Genomic DNA, 22,318 nt, shown 5'->3' with positions numbered 1-22,318 from the left:
AAAATAATAATTTTGAGTATCATCTTTCCAAGGGCTCCATCTGAATTCACCTGCCGACGTTCCTCTGCACTGCCACTCACAACTTTTTCTCAGCTGGCACAATTTGATTGGCTGCTGTCCGATTCAAACTGTAATCTGTTAAATGAAGAGTTGATGCGCTGCACACTTTTTTTAATAGCATCATTTTTAATATTTGGGCTTGTGGAGGGTAACAAGTCAGTTCAAGTCAAAAGGCTCAAGTCCAAGTCTAGTCACGAGTCATTGGTGTTAAAGTCATTGTCGAGTTGCAAATCATCATATTTGGGACTGGAGTCTGACTCGAGTCCAAGTCATGTGACTCGAGTCCACACCTCTGCCAAGAGGTAAAATATATAGTGAAAACAATAGACCTCCTAAAACCTTGAGGAACATTGAAATTTACAGTTGATTTGTCAGAGGACAAACCATCCACAGAGACAAACTGATATCTTTCTGACAGATAAGATCTAAACCAGGCCAGAACTTGTCCGTGTAGACTAATTTCGGTTTCTAATCTCTCCAAATGAATGTGGTGATCGATGGTATCAAAAGCAAGAATAAGGTCTAGGAGCACGAGGACAGATGCAGAGCCTTGGTCTGACGCCAATAAAGGTCATTTACCACCTTCACGAGTGCAGTCTCAGTGCTATGATGGGGTCTAAAACCAGACTGATGCGTTTCGTATACATTGTTTGTCTTCAGGAAGGCAGTGAGTTGCTGCGCAACAGATTTGTATCAAATTTTTGAGAGGAATGGGAGATTTGATATAGGCCGATAGTTTTTTATATTTTCTGGGTCAAGGTTTGGCTTTTTCAAGAGAGGCTTTATTCCTGACACTTTTATTGAGTTTGGTACACATCCGGTGGATAGGGAGCTGTTTATTATGTTCAACATAAGAGGGCCAAGCACAGCTCTTTCAGTAGTTTAGTTGGAATAGGGTCCAGTATGCAGCTCGAAGGTTTAGAGACCATGACTATTTTCATCAATGTGTCAAGAGATAAACTATTAACCTGTTTTGGCTGCAGCCCGACGTCGGTACACTTATGACAACATCCAGCTCAAGTGCAGGGCGCGAAATTCAAAATATATATTTTTTAAATATTTAACTTTCACACATTAACAAGTCCAACACAGCATATGAAAGGTACACATCTTGTGAATCAAGCCAACATGTCCGATTTTTAAAATGTTTTACAGGGAAGACACAATATGTAAATCTATTAGCTAACCACGTTAGCAAAAGACACCACTTTTCTTACTCCATCAGTTTTTTACTCCATCAGTGGCTATCACAAATTCGACCAAATAAAGATATAAATAGCCACTAACCAAGAAACAACTTCATCAGATGACAGTCTGATAACATATTTATTGTATAGCATATGTTTTGTTAGAAAAATTTGCATATTTCAGGTATAAATCATAGTTTACATTGCAGCTACAGTCAGAAATTGCACCGAAAGCAGACAGAAAAATTACAGACACCAACGCCAAATAACTAAATACTCATCATAAAACATTTCTGAAAAATACATAGTGTACAGCAATTGAAAGACAGGCATCTTGTGATTCCAGACAATATTTCCGATTTATCAAGTGTTTTACAGCGAAAACACAATATAGCGTTATATTAGCGTAGCCACAATAGCCAGAAACACTTGGGCGCCGACGACCAGTTCACATGCACGACAGATATTAGAAATAGCATCATAAAATGTTTCTTACTTTTGGTGATCTTCCGTCAGAATGTTGGACAAGGTGTCCTTTGTCCAGAACAGTCGTTGTTTTGATCTGGAACGGCAAATTTCCCTCTTGATTTAGCATGGGCACTTGCCAAGTGGCACGGATCTCTCCAACGTCAACAAAGTCAGAGAACGGAACACGGCAAAACTCCCGAAAAAATTTCAATAATCTGATTAAACTATATTGAAAAAACATACTTTACGATGATATGGTCACATGTATCAAATAAAATCTAAACCCGGAGATGTTAGTCGTCCATAACGACAGCTAAACAGAAGGCAAATCCATGTCCTCTTTCGCGCGCTCCAGAAACAGGAAATGGACGGTCATGTCATACAAAGAGCTTTAATTCCACCTCAGACCAAGATAAACACTAAATTTCTTCTCTCACCGCCTCTTGACAACCAGGGGAAGGTGTATGAAGTGTACGTAGACTCTTACGTTCATTGCCCATGTATAGGCATGAAGTTGAACAGAGCATCGATTTCTGACATTCCACTTCCTGGTCAGGAAATGTGCTGCAGAATGAGTTCTGTTTCACTCAGATAAATAATTCAAACGGTTTTAGAACCTAGAGAGTGTTTTCTATCCAATAGTAATAATAATATGCATATTGTACGAGTAAGAATTGAGTACGAGGCCGTTTGAAATGGGCACGATTTAACTGGCTACTCAATACTGCCCCTTGGAGCCATAAGAAGTTAAACAACTTGAGTGTCTACCTTGAGCCTAGGTCCTGGCAGTGTTGTGCAGACTCAGGACAACTGAGCATTGGAGAAATACGCAGATTTAAAGAGGAGTCCATAATTTGCTTTCTAATGATCATGATCTTTTCGTCAAAGAAGTTCATGAATGTATCACTGCTGAAGTGAAAACCATCCTCTCTTGAGGAATGCTGCTTTTTAGTTAGCTTGCGACAGTATCAAAAAAATGTAGGATTGTTCTTATTCTACTTAAGTTGGAAAAATAGGATGATCGAGCAGCAGTGAGGGCTCTTCGATACTGCACGGAACTGCCTTTCCAAGCTAATAGGAAGATTTCCAGTTTAGTGTAGCACCATTTCCTTTCCAATTTTCTGGAAGCTTGAAGGGCATCTACAAAATCTTTGGGTTGTCCGAGAATTTATAGCATGGCTTTTGATGATCCTTGGTTGGGGTCTGAGCAGATTATTTGTTGCGATTGCAAACATAATAAAATGGTGGTCCGATAGTCCAGGATTATGAGGAAAAACATTAAGATCCACAATATTTATTCTGCGGGATTAAACTTGGTCCAGAGTATGACTGTGGCAGTGAGTAGGTCCGGAGACATGTTAGCCAAAACTCACTGAACCGATGATGGTTCCAAAAGCCTTTTGGAGTGGATCTATGGACTTTTCCATGTGAATATTAAAGTCTCGAAAATTTTTAATATTATCTGCCATGACTACAAGGTCCGATAGGAATTCAGGGAACTCAGTGAGGAACGCTGTATATGGCCCAGGAGGCCTGTAAACAGTAGCTATAAATAGTGATTTAGTAGGCTGCATAAATTTCATGACTAGAAGCTCGAAAGAAGAAAACGCAGTCATTTTTTTTTGTACATTTCAATTTGGGATTGTAAATGTTAGCAACACCTCCGCCTTTGCGGGATACGCGGGGTATATGGTTACTAGTGTAACCAGGAGGAGAGGCCTCATTTAACACAGTAAATTCCTCAGGCTTAAGCCATGTTTCAGTCAGGCCAATCACATCAAGATTATGATCAGTGATTAGTTCATTGACTATAACTGCGTTGGAAGTGAGGGATCTAACATTAAGTAGCCCTATTTTGAGATGTGAGAAATCACAATCTCTTTCAATAATGACAGGAATGGAGGAGGTCTTTATTCCAGTGAGATTGCTAAGGTGAACACCTCCATGTTTAGTTTTGCCCAACCTAGATCGAGGCACAGACACGGTCTCAATGGGGATAGCTGAGCTGGCTACACTGACTGTGCTAGTGGCAGACTCCACTAAGATGGCAGGCTGGCTAACAGCCCGCACGCGGTGTGGCCTGCACCATATCTCATTGTGGAGCTAGAGTAGTTGGAGCCCTGTCTATGTTCATAGATAAGATGAGAGCATCCTAATTGAATGAACATACAGTGCACGACAAATTGAGCAAACACATAATTTTAAATTGACATCATTTTTGCCTACGTTTTTTCATATTTGGGCCAACTAAAAATGTTAAGTTCAGGTAACACAGAAAAGTTGAGTAAAGGAAAAAAGGTTTGTGGAACTAGTTACCTAATAATAAGTAGTTGAAACTTCTAGATTTGTGGGTGTTAATTTTAAAGTGTATCAGAGTTAAAGGTAGAGCTAACACGATATTGCTTAAACCTATTAAATCCTCACAGATCTCCACACGTATCTAGAGGTTAGTAGTCTTGGAAACCCGGACCTGGGGAGGATGTCTAAATCTCTTGGACATTTCGAAAGAGGAAAAGCATTTGTTCCGGTGAACGTTCTCTTCAGACAGACAACTCTCCCAACAAATCGTAGGTGGGGCTTAAAATGCGGGCAGGAATTTTGCTCATGTTTAGCTAGGGAAAGTATAAGTGGGATTGTGACATCACCCCATTGAAGTTTACATTTTAAACGGTTAAAGGGTTAGGTTATGGTTGTGGTTAAGGTTAGGGTTAGTGTGAGGGTTGTGGTTAAGGTTAGGGTTAGTGTGAGGGTTGGGGTTAAGGTTAGGGTATGGACGTATCAAGGATCCCACTTAGAATCTACCGTTTAGCGAGGGCAAAAAGCAGATACGGCAGTGACGTCACCGGTGAATCACGTCCCATTTCCAACACCTCTGTCCCAACTGATGCTGGAACTTCTAAAGACATGTAAGCTGAAGCATTGTTACGTTGTTGGAGGCAATCCATCTGTCTAGAGAGACTAAGAGGTTAGGGGCTAGGATTTTTGTCTGAACAAGTCCTTGGTCTCTGATCCCAGGCTCCTGGATTTACCTATCAACTCTTCCAGTGGATTGTTATTCCTAGCCTCCCATTGAATTCACCCTCTGATTTAATCTGTTTCTCTCCCCACAGTGCCCCCTGAACCATTATTGTGCAAGTTTGCAGACGGGGGACAGAAAAAGAGGCAGAACCAGGGGAAGTACCTTCAGAATGGCAGGCCCTGGGCCAGGGATGGAGAGATGGTGAGTGGCTTGATGGGTGGAGGATTTCATTTATTTATTTTTTGAGAGTTAGAGACTGCATGTTAGTTCCAAAAAAACTTTAACCTCTACTTCATCACCCTCCTGGATCCGGGATCCTCCTCATCAAAAAAGCTGACTAGCATAGCCTAGCCTAACGGGACAGGGATATCATATAATATAATTTTCATGACATCACAAGTCCAATACAGCAAATGAAAGATAAACATCTTGTGAATTCAGCCATCATTTCCGATTTTTAAAATGTTTTACAGCGAAAACACAATATGTATTTCTATTAGCTAACCACAATAGCCAAACACACACCCGCATAATTTCACCGTTTCCACCGCATAGGTAGCTTTCACAAAACCGACAAAATAGAGATAAAATTAGTCACTAACCAAGAAACAACTTTATCAGATGACAGTCTTATAACATCTTATACAATACATTTATGTTTTGTTCAAAAATGTGCATATTTGAGGTATAAATCATAGTTTTTGTAACGGTTTCTCTCCTCCTCTTCGTCTGAAGAGGAGGAGTAGGGATCAGACCAAAATGCAGCGGGATGGGAACACATAATGAATTTATTCAAAGACGAAGACGAACACGAAAAACACTTGGAAAATTACAAAACAATAAAACGACGTAGACTGACCTAAAACATGAGAACTTACAAATACACGAAGAACGCACGAACAGGTACAGACTACAAACCAAAGCTACAGTCCCGTGTGGTACGAACATACATACAGACACGGAAGACAACCACCCACAACAAACAATGTGAAACAACCTCCCTATATATGGTTCTCAATCAGAGGAGAACGTAAAACACCTGCCTCTGATTGAGAGCCATACAAGGTCAATAAACCTGACACTTAACATAGAACAAACAACACAGACTGCCCACCCAGCTCACGTCCTGAACCACTAAACACAACATTACAAAAGGAAAACAAGGTCAGGAACGTGACAGTTTTACATTGCAGCCACCATCAAAAATAGCACCAAAGCAGCCAGAATAATTACAGAGAGCAACGTGAAATACATAAATACTCATCATAAAACATTTATGAAAAATACATGGTGTACAGCAAATGAAAGATAAACATCTTGTGAATCCAGCCAATATTTCCGATTTTCTAAGTGTTTTACAGCAAAAACACAATATAGAATTTTATTAGCTTACCACAATAGCCAATCACACAAACTCATTTATTCACCGCAAAGGTAGCTTTCGCAAAAAACAGCAACAGATATAAAATTAATCACTAACCTTTGGACAACTTCATCAGATGACAGTCTTATAACATCATGTTATACAATACATTTATGTTTTGTTCGAAAATGTGCATATTTAGAGCTGCAAATCGTGGTTATACATTGTGAATACGTAGCAACATTTCCCCAGAATGTCCGGAGATATTTTGGACACTCACCTAATCTGACCAAAGAACTCATCATAAACTTTACATAAAAATACTTGTTGTATGGCAAATGAAAGATACACTGGTTCTTAATGCAACCGCTGTGTTAGATTTTTAAAAATAACTTTACCACAACATACAGCTTGGGTTACTGTGAGACAGCGCTCACCAACACGGCGGAGAATAGACATCAACATATTAGACAGAAATACCAAATAACATCATAAATGTTGTCTTACTTTTGCTGAGCTTCCATCAGAATGTTGTACAAGGAGTCCTATTTCCAGAATAAATCGTTGTTTGGTTTTAGAATGTCAATTTCTTCTGTCGAATTCGCGCCACAATGCTAGCCAAGGTTGCTAACATTCCCATCCTCTCTTGGCGCAAAGAACGGAAAACTCCAAAAGTCTCAATAAACGTTGAATAAACTGATAAAACTCGGTTGAAAAAAACTACTTTATGATGTTATTATCATATGTATCAAATAAAATCAGAGCCGGAGATATTCGCCGTGTAGACCGAACGCTTTTCAGAAGACAATGTCGAGGTCCCTCACGCGCCGTCGAAGACAAACAAAATACCGGACCTGTCATTCCAAAAGCTCTTGTTCGGCCTCAGATCAAGCTAGACACCCCATTCCACCTTCCACTGCCTGTTGACATCTAGTGGAAGGCGTATGAAGTGCATGCATATCGATAAATAAAAGGCAGTTGAATAGGCAGGCCCTGAAACAGAGCCTCGTTTTCAGATTTTTCACTTCCTTTATGGAAGTTTGCTGCCAAATGAGTTCTGTTTTACTCACAGATATAATTCAAACAGTTTTAGAAACTTGAGAGTGTTTTCTATCCAATAGTAATAATAATATGCATATTGTATGATCTAGAACAGAGTACGAGGCCGTTTCATTTGGGCGCGATTTTTTCCAAAGTGAAAACAGCGCCCCCGTATTGACAAGAAGTTTTAAACAAGAGGTCATTGTCAAAGCAAAATAGAGCTGGAAATCTGATCTCACATGGATTGTGTGTCTAAACCCTAAACATTCATAAAAGGGCAGTGCAGTTAAAAACATTTTTTGAGGTCGAAATTACACTCTGAAGTTATGAAAATGCCCTTTTTGTGTAAGAGCTGTTTTTAAAAAAATGCCTGGAATTTCAACCTGTTCCGGTGGGATGGAATTTTTGGCCCACATCATGACTTCGCAATGTGATCTGATTATAATATACCAATGAATGTTCATCTGGGTAAGGGGATGGGTTCTAGACCATCCTATCAGCGGATCAGCGCTGACCAGCTGGCAAGCGTCTTTACTGACATTTTCAACCTATCCCTGACCCGGTCTTTAATACCAACTGGTTTCAAGCAGACCACCATAGTCCCTGTGCCCAAGAATGCCAAGGTAACCTTCCTTAAATTACTCTCTCCCCGTAGCACTCACATCTATAGCCACGAAATGCTTTGAAAGGCCATCATCCCAGACACCCTAGACCCACTCCAATTGCCCCAACAGATCCACAGATGACTCAATCTCTATTGCACTCCACACTGCCCTCACCCACCTGGACAAAAGGAATGCGTATGTAAGAATGCTGTTTATTGACTACAGCTCAGCATTCAACACCATAGACCCCTCCAAGCTCAACACCAAGCTCAGGACCTTAGGACTGAACACCTTTGCGACTGGATCCTGGACTTCCTGACGGACTGTCCGGTGAGGGTAGGTAACAACACATCCGCCACGCTGACCATCAAAACTGGGCCCCTCAGGTGTGTGTGCTAAGTCCCCTCCTGTACTCCCTGTTCAACCACAGCTGCATGGCCACGCATGACTCCAACACCATCATCAAGTTTGCTGAAGACACAACGGTGGTAGGTCTGATCACCGGCGACGATGAGGTAGCCAATAGGGAGGAGGTCAGAGACCTGGCAGTGTGGAGCCAGGACAACAACCTCTCTCTCAGTGTCAGCAAGACAAAGGAGCTTATTGTGGACTACAGGGAACGGAGGGGAGAGCATGCCCCCACATCGATGGGGCTGTAGTGGAGTGGGTCGAGAGCTTCAAGTTCTTTGGTGTCCACATCACTAAGGAATTAACATGGTCCCCACACACCCACACAGTTGTGAAGAGGGCATGACCACTACAGAGGGTGGGGAGTACGGCCCAGTACATCACTGGGGCTGAGCTCCCTGCCATCCAGGACTTCTATATCAGGCGCTGTCAGAGGAAAGCCCAAAAAATTGTTAAAGACTTCAGCCACCAAGTCATAGACGGTCCTCTCTGCGGTAACACTTTATTTGGCTAGTTCATCTTTTGATGCTCTACAAACTATCTACAGATTATCAGTAACATTTAAACTAACTACATTGCCTTCAGAAAGAATTCACACCCCATATTTTGTTATGTTAAAGCCTGAATTTAAAACTGATTACGTTGAGAGTTAGTGTCACTGGCCTACACAGAATACCCCATAATGTCAAAGTGAAATTATGTTTGTGAAAAAAGTATTATTATAATCATTTTTTTAAACAAATGAATACAAAAATTAAAAGCTGACATGTCTTGAGTCAATAAGTATTCAACCCCTTTGTTATGGCAAGCCTAAATATATAACATTGCCAAAAGTATGTGCACACCCCTTCAAATTAGTGGATGTGTCTATTTTAGCCCATCTGTTGCTGACAGGTATATACAATCGAGCACACAGCCATGCAATCTCCATAGACACACATTGGCAGTAGAATGGCCCATATTGCAGAGCTCAGTGACTTTCAACGTGGCACCATCATAGGATGCCACCTTTCGAACAAGTCAGTTTGTCAAATTTCTGCCATGCTAGAGCTGCTTCGGTCAACTGTAAGTGCTGTTAGTGTGAAGTAGAAACATCTAGGAGCAACAACGGCTTAGCCACAAAGTGGTAGGCCACACGAGCACACAGAACGCGATCGCCGAGTGCTGAAACGCGTAGTGCGTAAAAATCATATGTCCTCGGTTGCAACACTCACTATCGAGTTCCAAACTGCCTTTTGAAGCAACGTCAGCACAATAACTGTCCGTCGGGAGCTTCATGAAATGGGTTTACATGGCCGAGCAGCTGCACCCAAGTCTAAAATAACCATGCGCAATTCCAAGCATTTGGGTTTGGCAGATTCCAGGAGAACGCTACCTGTCCCAATGTATTGTGCCAACTGTAAAGTTTGGTGGAGGAGGAATAATGGTCTAATGGTTTCTCATGGTTCGGGCTAGGCCCCTTAGTTCCAATGAAGGGACATCTTAATGCTACAGCATACAATGACATTCTAGATGATTCTGTGCTTCCAACTTTGTGGCAACAGTTTGGGGAAGCCCTTTCCTGTTTCAGCATGACAATGCCCTGGTGCGCAAAGCAAGGTCATAAAGAAATGGTTTGTTGAGATCGGTGTGAAAGAACTTGACTGGCCTGCACAGAACCATGACCGTAACCCCATCAAACACCTTTGGCATGATTTGGAACGCCGACTGCGAGCCAGGCCTAATCGCCCAACATCAGTGGCTGACCTCACTGATGCTCTTGTGGCTGAATGGAAGAAAGTCCCCTCAGCAATGTTACAACATTTAGTGGAAAGCATTTCCAGAAGAGTGGAGGCTGTTATAGCAGCAAAGGGGGGACCAACTCCATATTAATGCCCATGATTTTGGAATTAGATGTTCTATGAGCAGGTGTCCAAATACCTTTGGCCATGTAGTGTAAGTTCAGTAGTAAAAATGTGCTTAACAAGTCACATAATAAGTTGCATGGACTCACTCTATAATGGTGTTTAACATGATTTTTTAATGACTACCTCACTGTAAGGTCCCTCAGTCGAGACACTGAATATCCCTTTAAGCATGGTGAAGTTATTCATTACACTTTGGATGGTGTATCAATACACCCAGTCACTACAAAGACACAGGTGTCGTTCTGAACTTAGTTGCCGGAGAGGAAGGAAAACCGCGCAGGGATCTCACCATGAGGCCAATGGTGACTTTAAAACAGTTACAGAGTTGAACGGCTGAACAATTTCTAACACTGAAAGAGTTTCCAATACCTTTCAGAGAGTTTATTTCTGTGATCAAAGACGTTCCTAGTGGTCTAACTACACTTGTGAAAAGTCATCTTAATTTTGGGAATGATCACAAAGTTTATCCAGAACTCAGATTGGAAGGCGTGGGCTTACTTGAGAGATCTTGTTGTAATACATATATAAGACAAATTCTTCATTCACAAAACCAACTTACACCGAGAGGAAAGTTTTTCTGGAACATGCTTATTCCTGACATTGTCTGGAAAAATGCATGGTTAAGGCCTTACAAATACTGTATACCAAACAAAGTTAAGGAAGTACACTTCAAAATTTTACATAAGATATATCCATGTAATTCTATGATTTCCAAATTTGTGACTATTGATGATATCTGCGTTTTCTGTGGAAAAGAAGGTGAGAATCTGTCTCACTTGTTCTTTGAATGTAAATTTGTGTCAGAATTTTGGGAAAACCTTGCAAAGTACTTATTTACCATTATGAACACTTGCTATATTTTTAACATAAAAGATATAATATGTTGCTATTGCAATGATAACAAAACCACTGAAATGATTGTTATTTTTTTAAATTCTTGTTGCCAAATACTTTATACACAAAGATCCCAAAATTCTATACTATAATTACCAATTTTTCTGATTGAATTTAATTATCTTATTAAAGCATTAACCCTAGTGAATAACAACAAGAATAACATTTTCATGAATCATTATAATAAGATCTTTTCAGAATGAATATAATTGCACTTAAATTGTTTATTGTTTGTATTTTATTTTTATTTTTGTATGTTTGAGTATTGTTAATACCTGTGTTTGGTTTGCTAAGACATGTTTGATGTAGTAATGTAAGTTCATTTTTGTATTATGAATAAATAAATAAAATATATATATATATTTTTTTAATAAAACAAAACACAATTACGGAATGATGGCGTGGGATGGATGCTGTGTTTGCGCTTCCAGTATGTGTGTCATGATAGTTAAAAAGACATTTCATGGTGTTGAATAAACTAAAGCACGAATGTATAAAAAAAAATGACCAGTGAGATATACCTGCTGGAGCGCGTGCTACGGGTGGGTGTTGTTATCGTAACCAGTGAGCTGAGATAAGGCAGAGCTTTACCTAGCATAGACTTGTAGATGACCTGGAGCCAGTGCGTCTGGCGACGAATATGTAGCGAGGGCCAGCCGACTAGAGCATACAGGTCGCAGTGGTGGGTGGTATAAGGCGCTTTGGTAACAAAACGGATGGCACTGTGATAGACTGCATTCAATTTGCTGAGTAGAGTATTGGAAGCTATTTTGTAGATGACATCGCCGAAGTCGAGGATCGGTAGGATAGTCAGTTTTACAAGGGTAAGTTTGGTGGCGTGAGTGAAGGAGGCTTTGTTGCGAAATAGAAAGCCGATTCTAGATTTCATTATGGATTGGAGATGTTTGATATGAGTCTGGAAAGACAGTTTACAGTCTAGCCAGAGACCTAGGTATTTGTAGTTGTCCACGTATTCTAGGTTAGAACCGTCCAGAGTAGTGATGCTAGGCGGGCGGGTGGGTGCGGGCAGCGAATGGTTGAAAAGCGTCATCCAATGGCATTGAGGAGCATACTGTACCACCTCAGTCACCGGCTTTATCAATAAGTGCATCAATGACGTCGTACCCACAGTGAAAATACGTACATTTCCCAACCAGAAGCCATGGATTACAGGCAACATCCGCATCGAGCTAAATGCTAGAGCTGCCGCTTTCAAGGAGCGAGACACTAATCCAAACGCTTATAAAAAATCTTGCTATGCCCTCAGACAAACCATCAAACAGGCAAAGCATCAATACAGGACTAAGATTGAATCGTACTGCACCAGCTCTGATGCTTGTCGGATGTGGCAGGGCTTGAAAAATATTACGGACTACTATTAGGGAAACCCAGCTGCGAGCGCCCCAGTGACACGAGCCTACCAGACGATCTAAATGCCTTTTATGCTTGCTTCGAGGCAAGCAACACCGAAGCAGGCATGAGAGCACCAGCTGTTCCAGACGACTGTGTGATCACGCTCTCTGTAGCCGATGTGAGCAAGACCTTTAAACAGGCCAATATTCACAAAGCCGCGGGTCCAGACAGATTACCAGGACGTATACTCCAAGCATGCGTGGACCAACTGGGAAGTGTCTTCACTGACATTTTCAACTTTTCCTTGATCGAATCTGTAATACCTACTGTACATGTTTCAAACAGACCACCGTAGTCCCTGTTCCCAAGAAAGTGAAGGTAACCTGCCTAAATGATTACCGCCCCGTAGCACTCACTTCAGGAGCCATGAAGTGCTTTGAAAGGCTGTTCATGGCTCCCATCAATACCATCATGCCGGAAACCCTAGACCCACTCCAATTCGGATACCGCCCCTACAGATCCACAGATGACGCAATCTCAATCGCACTCCACAATGCCCTTTCCCACCTGAACAAAAGGAGCAGCAATGTGAGAATGCTATTCATTGACTAGAGCTCAGCATTCAACACCATAGTGCCCACAAAGCTCATCACTAACCTATGGACCTAAACTAAACACCTCCCTCTGGAACTGGATCCTGGACTTCCTGTAGGGCCGTCTCCAGGTGGTAAGGGTAGGCAACAACACATCTGCCCCGCTGATCCTCAACACTAGGGCCCCTTAGGGGTGCATGCTTAGAACCCCTCATGTACTCCCTGTGCACACATGACTGCGTGGACAAGAACGACTCCAACACCATCATTAAGTTTGCAGACGACACAACAGTGGTAGGCCTCACCGACAATGATGAGTTAGCCTATAGGGAGGAGGTCAGAGACCTGGCAGTGTGAGCAAGACAAAGGAGCTGATCATGGACTATAGGAAAAGGAGGGCCGAACATGCCCCCATTAACATTGACGGGGCTGAAGTGGAGCGTGTCGAGAAAAGAGAGCATCCTGACCGGTTGCATCACCGCCTGGTATGGCAACTGCTCGGCATCTGACCATATGGTACTACAGAGGGCAGTGCGTAACACGGAACCCAAACCGGCTGCGCGCGTGCGCCATCGTGCATAAATGTATTTTGTCCCCCCACACCAAACGCGATCACGACACACAGGTTAAAATATCAAAACAAACTCTGAACCAATTACATTAATTTGGGGACAGGTCGAAAAGCATTAAAAATTTATGGCAATTTAGCTAGCTAGCTTGCACTTGCTAGCTAATTTGTCCTGTTTAGCTAGCTTGCTGTTGCTAGCTAATTTGTCCTGGGATATGAACATTGAGTTGTTATTTTACCTGAAATGCACAAGGTCCTCTACTCCGACAATTAATCCACACATAAAACGTTCAGCCTAATCGTTTCTAGTCATCTCTCCTCCTTCCAGGCTTTTTCTTCTCTTGACTTTATATTGCGATTGGCAACTTTCATAAATTAGGAGCATTACCGCCACTGACCTCGTTCGCCTTTCAGTTACCCACGTGGGTATAACCAATGAGGAGATGGCACATGGGTACCTGCTTCTATGAACCAATGAGGAGATGGGAGAGGCAGGACTTGCAGCGCGATCTGCATCAGAAATAGAACTGACTTCTATTTTAGCCCTTGGCAATGCAGACGCTCGTTGACGCGTGCGAGCAGTGTGGGTGCAATAATTGAAAAATATAGATTTCTACATTTATTTTGCAACGCTTGCACACGCGACTCGAGCGGTGTAGTCAGCCTGTAAGGCCCAGTACATCACTGGGGCCAAGCTTCCTGACATCCAGGACTTGTATACTAGGCGGTGTCAGAGGAATCCGCAAAAAATTGTCATAGACTCCATGTCACCCAAGCATTACCGGAGCACCAAGTCTAGGATCAAAAGGCTCCTTAACAGCTTCTACCCCCAAGCCATAAGACTGCTAAACAATTAATCAAATGGCCACCCGGACTATTTATATTGACCCCCCTATGCATAGTCACTTTACAAATTACCTCAATTAAGCTGTACCCCCGCACATTGCCTCGGTACCAGTACCCCCTGTATATAGCCTCGTTAGTGTTGTATACTTTTCTTGTGTTACTTTTGCTTATTTTTTTTATATATTCTTTTCACTTTAGTTTGTTTCGTAAATATTTTCTTAGCTCTATTTCTTGAACTGCATTGTTGGTTAAGGGCTTGTAAGTAAGCATTTCACCTTAAGGTCTACTACACCTGTTGTATTCGGCGCATGTGACAAATAACATTTGATTTGCTTTGATTTATTAGACATACAGTGATGATTTAAAAAATACAATTACAAAGACTGCATGGGGGCTTTAACATAATTGATTTTATATGTGATTGTGTCCTTTACGTCTTTATTCTGAGTTATTTGTGTTGTTTTCCCAGGGAGGGATGACGCTAGCATATGACCCCACAGCCTTACAGAATGGGTGAGTATAGAGAGACAGAAACAGAAAGTCAGCCCACCAACAAAAACAAGTCATGTGTTTGTGGTGAACTATTCACTCCTGGTAGATGCAGAAGACATTGCAACACTACTTTATTTTATTGCAATCATCTACTTCAATGTAACATTTTGTAGTTCTATCATCTGGCATCACTTAATAATTACTTTCATGCACATGCGATTATAAATGCTTATTAATGTAAATTCTATAAAATAATCTGACATGCATACATCTTGATTTGTGTGTGTTGTGCAGGTTCTATTCGTCACCCTACGGTCTGACCCCAAACCGGATGATCGCCCAGACGTCCCTCTCTCCCTACATGCATTCACCCATCTCATCCTTCCAGGTCAAACACTGAACACGCACGCACGCACGCACGCACGCACACACACACACACACACACACACACACACACACACACACACACACACACACACACACACACACACACACACACACACACACATCACTACCACCACCACCAAACCAGCATTCACAAACGCATGGATAATATCTCTGTAGACGTAGGAGCTATGTCATTGTTATTTTTCTATCCATATTCAGATTTCATCTCCACTCATTCTCCCCTGTGTGCTTGTGTGTAAAGATCCTGTATTTTCCTCATCTCTCTTTCCAGCTACATAGTCCCTCCTGGATGCACCACCAGTCGTACCTCATGCAGCCTGCAGTGAGTATTAAATATTATTATCTACCTCTGCTGCTGCAGCTTCCTCCTTACTATTCTCTTTACATCTGGTTAGCTTGCAGTTCTGCTCATCTATCTCTCTATCTCTCCTCTTTTCTTTGTCATTCTGTCTCTTTATAATCCTGTCTCTTTCTCTCGCTCTCTCTATCTTTCTGTCACTCTCTATAATCATGTCTCTGATTTATTGGCTATTTGTCCTTCTCTTTGTTGGAACCCTACTCTCTTTTCACATCTCTCTCCCTCCACTTCTCTCTGTGTCTCACACAACCACTATCTCTCCTTCCCTCTCTCTCCCTCCACCTCTCTCTCAGGGCACAGTCCTGACTCCGACCATGGACCATGCCATGTCCATCCAGCCCACCTCCATGATGGGCACCATGACCCAGCAGCTCAGCCACCTATCCCTGGGCAGCACGGGCACGGTTAGTACCCTACAGATACCCACTCCACCTCCCACTCCACCCCCTTCAACTACCCACTCTATCCCCCCCTCCTTTGGTCCCCTAGTCTCATCTCAAGACTAAAACACATTGAACTGAATCAAGTTGTACTGAATTAAAGTTGAAAGTGAAGAGAAAAGCAGTTGCCTGTGTCTCAGTTGGATCTCTACACAGAAATAATGACTGATGATTTCTTCTCCTCTCGTTCTGTCACAGTTTATGCCTGCCAACACAACTATGCAGGGGACATACATCCCCCAGTACCAACCAGTGCCTCCCTCCAGTGTCCCTGTAGAGGTGAGACCCCAACCAACACCATAAGCATTAACTATGCAGAACAAGCTAAGGGGATGACAAAAGGGGGCTTATTTTACAAACGAGTTCAAAACCATGCATTTACTTAAGCAGTTTTTAACTCAGGGACCTGTTATTACTGTTCCACTCCATTTTCTTCCTTTTCTTGCAGGAGAACGGAGGACAACAGCAACAGGTTGCTATGGAGACACCTGCAGAACACACAAACTACTCATACCAGCACACCAAGTGAAGCTAAGGTAGGGTAATTAACCCCTCCCTGTGCATATATCTGCTAACTTAGTTCAATCAATCAATCAAATGTATTTATAAAGCCCTTCTTACATCAGCTGATGTCACAAAGTGCTGTATAGAAACCCAGCCTAAAACCCCAAGCAGCAAGCAATGCAGGTGTAGAAGCACGGTGGCTAGGAATAACTCCCTAGAAAGGCAAGAACCTAGGAAGAAACCTAGAGAGGAGGCTCTGAGGGGTGGCCAGTCCTCTTCTGGTTGTGACGGGTGGAGATTACAACAGTACATGGCCAAGATGTTCAAATGTTCATAGATGACCAGCAGGGTCAAATAATAATAATCACAGTGGTTGTAGAGGGTGCAACAGGTCAGCACCTCAGAAGTAAATGTCAGTTGGCTTTCATAGCCGATCATTCAGAGTTAAAGACAGCTGGTGCGGTAGAGAGAGAGAGAGTCGAAAACAGCAGGTCCGGGACAATGTAGAACGTCTGGTGAACAGGTCAGGGTTCCATAGCCTCAGGTAGAACAGTTGAAACTGGAGCAGCAGCACGACCAGGTGGACTGGGGGCAGCAAGGAGTCATCAGGCCAGGTAGTCCTGAGGCATGGTCCTAGGGCTCAGGTTCTCGAGAGAAGAGAAAGAGAGAGAGAGAAAGAGAGAGAAAGAGAGAGAGAGAATTAGAGGGAGCATACTTAAATTCACATAAGACACCGGATAAGACAGGAGAAATACTCCAGATATAACAGACTCACCCTAGCCCCCGACACATAAACTATTGCAGCATATTTACTGGAGGCTGAGACAGGAGGGGTCGGGAGACACTGTACAGTACTACAGTGTACAGTGCTACTTAAATGTTGTCCTTGCCTACTAGGTCCATGTCAGAACATTACATGTTGGAGCCAATTAATGTTATCATGGTTCACTAAAAAGAAAAGCTTGTCAGATATTGACCACCTTCAAAAAAAACATGTATTTATTTATTATTGATCAGCATTCTGTAAATATTATGATTTACACAACTACATGATGATATGGAGAGTATGTAGAATTGTTACATTTTGGATGTTACATCTACAATATTATATAAAGGGCGTAGTGTGACAGAGGTAGGTGTGTGTTTTGCAGCTTGTGGTCAGAAGGCCATGTTGCAGACTGAACCCCAGAGAGTTACTTCGCTACAGGAGGATAGCAGAGCTCCGCACAACACCACCAAGCCTCGGACTTGAACACGGATGACAAAAGCAACACGTGTGTGCTTTGAAAAAGAAGACACCGCTTATTTCGTTGGGACTTTTCCTCTCTCTTATTCAAGGGTCGATCAACCAAAGGTGGGAGCCTTCTGCAATGGAAGCTTTGATCTCTTTTAATAACTGAAAAAAGAAAATAAACAAAAATGTTGAACAAAGAAACAAATTAGGAAAGGGATAAAGACAGAGCGTTATTTTTGTGCATGTAATATAGCAAATTTGTATTTTTAAAAAGCATTCTGGAGTTTCAGAGTGATACAAGGAAAAGAGTAGCAACACAAATGTGTCTTTCATTTTTGGGTAAAATATGCAAAAATGTAGTTTAATTGTTTTATGTCTGTTTTTTGACATTCTATTCACAGCAGTTGGACAATGTTTTGTACAGATTTTAAAAAGTAAAAAAACACATTTAGTTGGTATAATATTTCTAGTGTAGGCTACTTTTAAGAATGGAAAATGCAAAACACACCGTTTAAAGCTACTTCTCCCTTAAACTGATCCAGTAAGGCTAAGTTCAGTTAACTCACTGGCAGATGGTAACATGAATTATTTATAAATTATTTAAAATAATGTCAAACTTAAACCTTATAAAACATTCCCTTCATAAACATTCAGAATGTGTTATGAGCAGAGGACAATCATGATCATTCTTATTTATATGTACATTATAGTTCTATTTTTTGATATTTGGAAATATTCAAACATGTCACTTGCGTATTGTGTAGATTTTATTTAATTAAATTCTTTATTTAACAAGTCCGGTAAAAGCCAAACACTGGCAATAAACATATTATCACTTGTAAAATAATTAATAGGAGCTTAAAGATATAAAAAATAAAAATCTGATATTATTGTAAACTTTGTTATGAGAAGAAAATTAACTATTGTTTTTTTGGTTATAATGCAATACGACACATCCAAATTTCACCTTCTATTTAAAAAAAACTTGAGACAAATTGGATTGTCTGAAAGTTGCAATATTATTTTCAATATTGAATAAATTATTACCATTACTATACTATACAATAACAAGATCATCTCTCTATATTCAAAGGAAAAATAAAACAGTACATAAAATGCAAACTCTTTTGACATTATTACCAACATTTATTCACTGCAATTATGCTTGAATTCACAGATAATATAATAAATATTCTACAAAATAGTTGACTTGGTTTGTGTGTTGGGTGCTAGAGTTCATGTCACAACAGTGTCCATAAGAAGTGGTTTTAAGCGGTTTTGTTCTGGTACCTGTTCAGATGTCCATAGTAAATTTGACCTTTTGTACAAAGTAGACAGACAAATAATTGGACATGCCTTAGAATTGAGCAGTTGGATTAGTATGAAATATGTGTACAAAAGAGTGCAATTTTTTTTTTATTAACAAGCAAAACAATGAGGGGAGTTAAAAGTAGGTCTAAAAAGAGTCCTTAATAACAGTCCTTTGTTGTTGAGAAAGGGAGCTGCAAGTCTTTATCAATGCTGCTGTTGTCTCCTGAGTTTTAATTCCTGACAATGATTTGTATTTTAGAATTTTTGTAGAAAAAAGTAAAGTATGTTTTCTCTTTTTGGGCTTTCACTTGAACCCTTCTGAGCTATCATACGTTTTGTTGTTGTTCTAAAACATATTTTTTATTAATTTCTTTACAGTAATCTAGATTTTATAAGTAGGGAAAGATCTTTCCAAGAGTTTAGATGTAAGCTTTTTTTCTTTTGTAAGAGATTCGTAGTATTTTTTTATTGTGTTCGTGCATGTCCACATGGTCCATACAAACAAAGAGATGATTTTGTGTTTCTTCAAGATGATTTCTGTTCCAGAGCACTGTGTTGTTCACTATGATAGAGTTTTTCAGGCCCGTGTGAAATAGTTTTTAACTAAAACGCGTCCACATCTATCCTAAAGACACTAAATGAAACTCAATGACAACCATGCCACCTTGCCCACCTTCCCAGATCAGTCCAGTGGAGATGTACATGTCTAGTGTAAACACATTCTATTGTATCTGTCAGAGAAAATGATGATGCTACCCAGAAAACACATAACATAAAATGAAAGTGCCGTTAAAAACAAACTGTTCCACAGAAGTTAACTTAACATTGGATGAATTCATTCTAGTTTCAACAAAGACAAACATTTGTGAAATTGGTGGGTTTTGTTAGGAATTCTGACCAATGTTTCTAAGCCTTAACTGTAACCTGTTTCTCCTCATTGATGGCAATTCCTTTCAATCATGGTTGAGGGTATGGCCAAGAAAAGATCATACAGATGCCATCAATATCAGATGTTATGTTGCCATAATATTATAAAGGGCTGAGTTTACCATACCTTGTTAAAACCTAGTGTTACCCTAGTAAACATCCCCCCATCACACTTGATGTCGGGTTTTCGTCATTGTTCAGGATGGATGACATCAAAGTTACTGTTTCTTCTTCATTGTGCATCTCTGAACCTCTCTCCGCCTTCCAAATGTTTTTTTTATGATTATTTATGTCTGCAACACCAAAGATGATGAAGCCATCCAACTGTCAGGAAAGCTGTCTGTCAGACTTTCTATCTTGGAGACAAATGCTGCTCTCATCTCTATTGGCGTACGTAGCTAGAATGATGCTGTAGTAACATCCTCTCAGTGGCAGTACCCTGGTAGATGGTAAACAAGCAATATGTTTCATTTAAGTTCTGAATGTGTTGAGTGTTGAATAGAGATTCATAGATATGTGTGCTTCGTTTTATCGACATATGCTCGTTTCAGTTTGGTACACCCAAAGAAAGACCAGTATATGGTGTCTTTAATACAGAGAACAGGGGCAGGGGCCTACTTTGCTTGTTTAGTGTCAATGATGAGAGCTCAGCATGTATCTCTTTCTGTAAGTACTAGGACTATTTTATGTGCTCTTTTTGGTTGAGCTGTTGTCAAAACCATAGTTATTTCCTGTTTCCACTTCTGTTGAGTGTTTTGTGTGTCTTGTGATCTGTCCAGAAAATACAAAGCGATCACTTGCAGGTTTTAAGCTACAGTGCACCTCACGAAGGAACATTTGAGAATGTTGTGAGAATGTAGTACTAGTCAGGTAATCCATTATGTCATTATGATGAATGCTGTTAAAGTAATCCAAAATATATATTTGTTAGTCATCTTCAGTCCTAAAAACAGTCTAATGTCAAGATGACTCTATCTGTTCTGTAGATCCAAATATAGATTTTGGAGTGAACGATCACTTTAAGTTACACTCTCCACAATTAACTGTAAATCATTGTCTGAGCGAGCACGCTTTAGGCTATTGTATTTTCCTTGCTGCGTATCTTTGACAGGTATTTTATAATACTACGGAAAAATACTAAAACAGGATGTGCAACAAATGTTGAACTTGCACTTATTTTCAATCCATGTTTATGTACATGAAAACCCTAATACCTAGCATTCTCCTGTCTTCGCTTGTTGTCCAGATCATGTAGCTTCAATGGCTAATGTCATAGTTTCAAAATGTTTTGCTGCTAAAATGGGATGTCCAAGCAGTGGATAGATGGGTGTAACGGTCCTGACCTGTTTTATGTTGTTTTTGTATGTGTTTAGGTCAGGGCATGTGTTTTGGGTGGGCAGTCTATGTTATCTGTTTCTATGTTGGTTGTGGTTGCCTGGTATGGCTCTTAATTAGAGGCAGGTGTTTTGCGTTCTCCTCTAATTAAGAGTCATATTTAGGTAGGGTGTTCTCACTGTTTGTTTGTGGGTGATTGTCTCCTGTGTCGTCGTATGTATGTACCATACGGGACTGTTTGGCTGTTCGTTTATTTTGATGTCGTCTGTTTCCTGTCCGTGAGTTTACGTTTAGTTATGTAAGTTTATGTTCAGGTTTCGTCAACGTCGTTTTCTTGTTTTGTATTTTTGAAAGTGTTTTGTTTTTTCGTGTTGCCATCATAGTTTTTTCAAATAAAGAGATGGCCTATTTCCCTACTGCTGCATTTTGGTCTGATGATCCTTCTCTCCTCTCCTCGTCCGAGGATGAGGAGAGAGACAGCCCTTACAGAATCACCCACCACGCTAGGACCAAGCGGCAAGGGAAAGCTCGACAGGGCAACAAGGACTCCTGGACTTGGGACGAAATATTGGACGGGAGAGGTCCATGGGCACAACCGGGAGAATATCGCCGTCCCAAAACTGAGCTGGAGGCACTGAGGAGAGTAGAGGCTACCGGAGAGAGGAACCGGAGTTATGAGGGAACGCGTCTGGCACGGAAGCCCAATAAGCCCGTAAGTAACACCCTAAAATTTCTTGGGGGGGGGGGCTAAGAGGTAGTGGGCCAAGGGCAGGTAGGAGACCTGCGCCCACTTCCCAGGCTTACCGTGGAGAGCGGGAGTACGGGCAGGCGCCGTGTTACGCAGTAGAGCGCACGGTGTCTCCTGTACGAGTGCATAGGTCAGTGCGGGTTATTCCACCTCCCCGCACTGGCAGGGCTAGATTGGGTATTGAGCCAGGTGTCATGAGGCCGGCTCAACGCGTCTGGTCTCCAGTGCGTCTCCTCGGGCCGGCATAC

General features: G+C 41.2%; 1 protein-coding gene across 3 annotated transcripts in view; it reads left to right on the top strand.

Moving 5' to 3' along the window:
• LOC129815435 (RNA-binding motif, single-stranded-interacting protein 2-like) overlaps positions 1-22,318 on the top strand; it is a 97,707-nt gene that overhangs the window by 68,573 nt on the left and 6,816 nt on the right. For 2 of the 3 annotated variants that reach the window (XM_055869272.1, XM_055869271.1), the window contains exons 7-14: positions 4,826-4,935; positions 14,782-14,825; positions 15,099-15,192; positions 15,485-15,535; positions 15,865-15,975; positions 16,210-16,290; positions 16,460-16,547; positions 17,667-22,034. In XM_055869272.1, the coding sequence (XP_055725247.1) occupies positions 4,826-4,935; positions 14,782-14,825; positions 15,099-15,192; positions 15,485-15,535; positions 15,865-15,975; positions 16,210-16,290; positions 16,460-16,540 (572 nt within the window). In that variant the 3' untranslated portion in view covers positions 16,541-16,547; positions 17,667-22,034. Of the gene's footprint in view, positions 1-4,825; positions 4,936-14,781; positions 14,826-15,098; positions 15,193-15,484; positions 15,536-15,864; positions 15,976-16,209; positions 16,291-16,459; positions 16,548-17,666; positions 22,035-22,318 lie in introns of those variants that run through there. The other variant, XM_055869270.1, reaches the window with a different exon arrangement.

The sequence above is a fragment of the Salvelinus fontinalis genome, chromosome 18 (assembly GCF_029448725.1).
Source record: "Salvelinus fontinalis isolate EN_2023a chromosome 18, ASM2944872v1, whole genome shotgun sequence".
Classification (NCBI taxonomy): domain Eukaryota; kingdom Metazoa; phylum Chordata; class Actinopteri; order Salmoniformes; family Salmonidae; genus Salvelinus; species Salvelinus fontinalis.
This window is presented reverse-complemented; position numbering and strand designations above follow the sequence as displayed.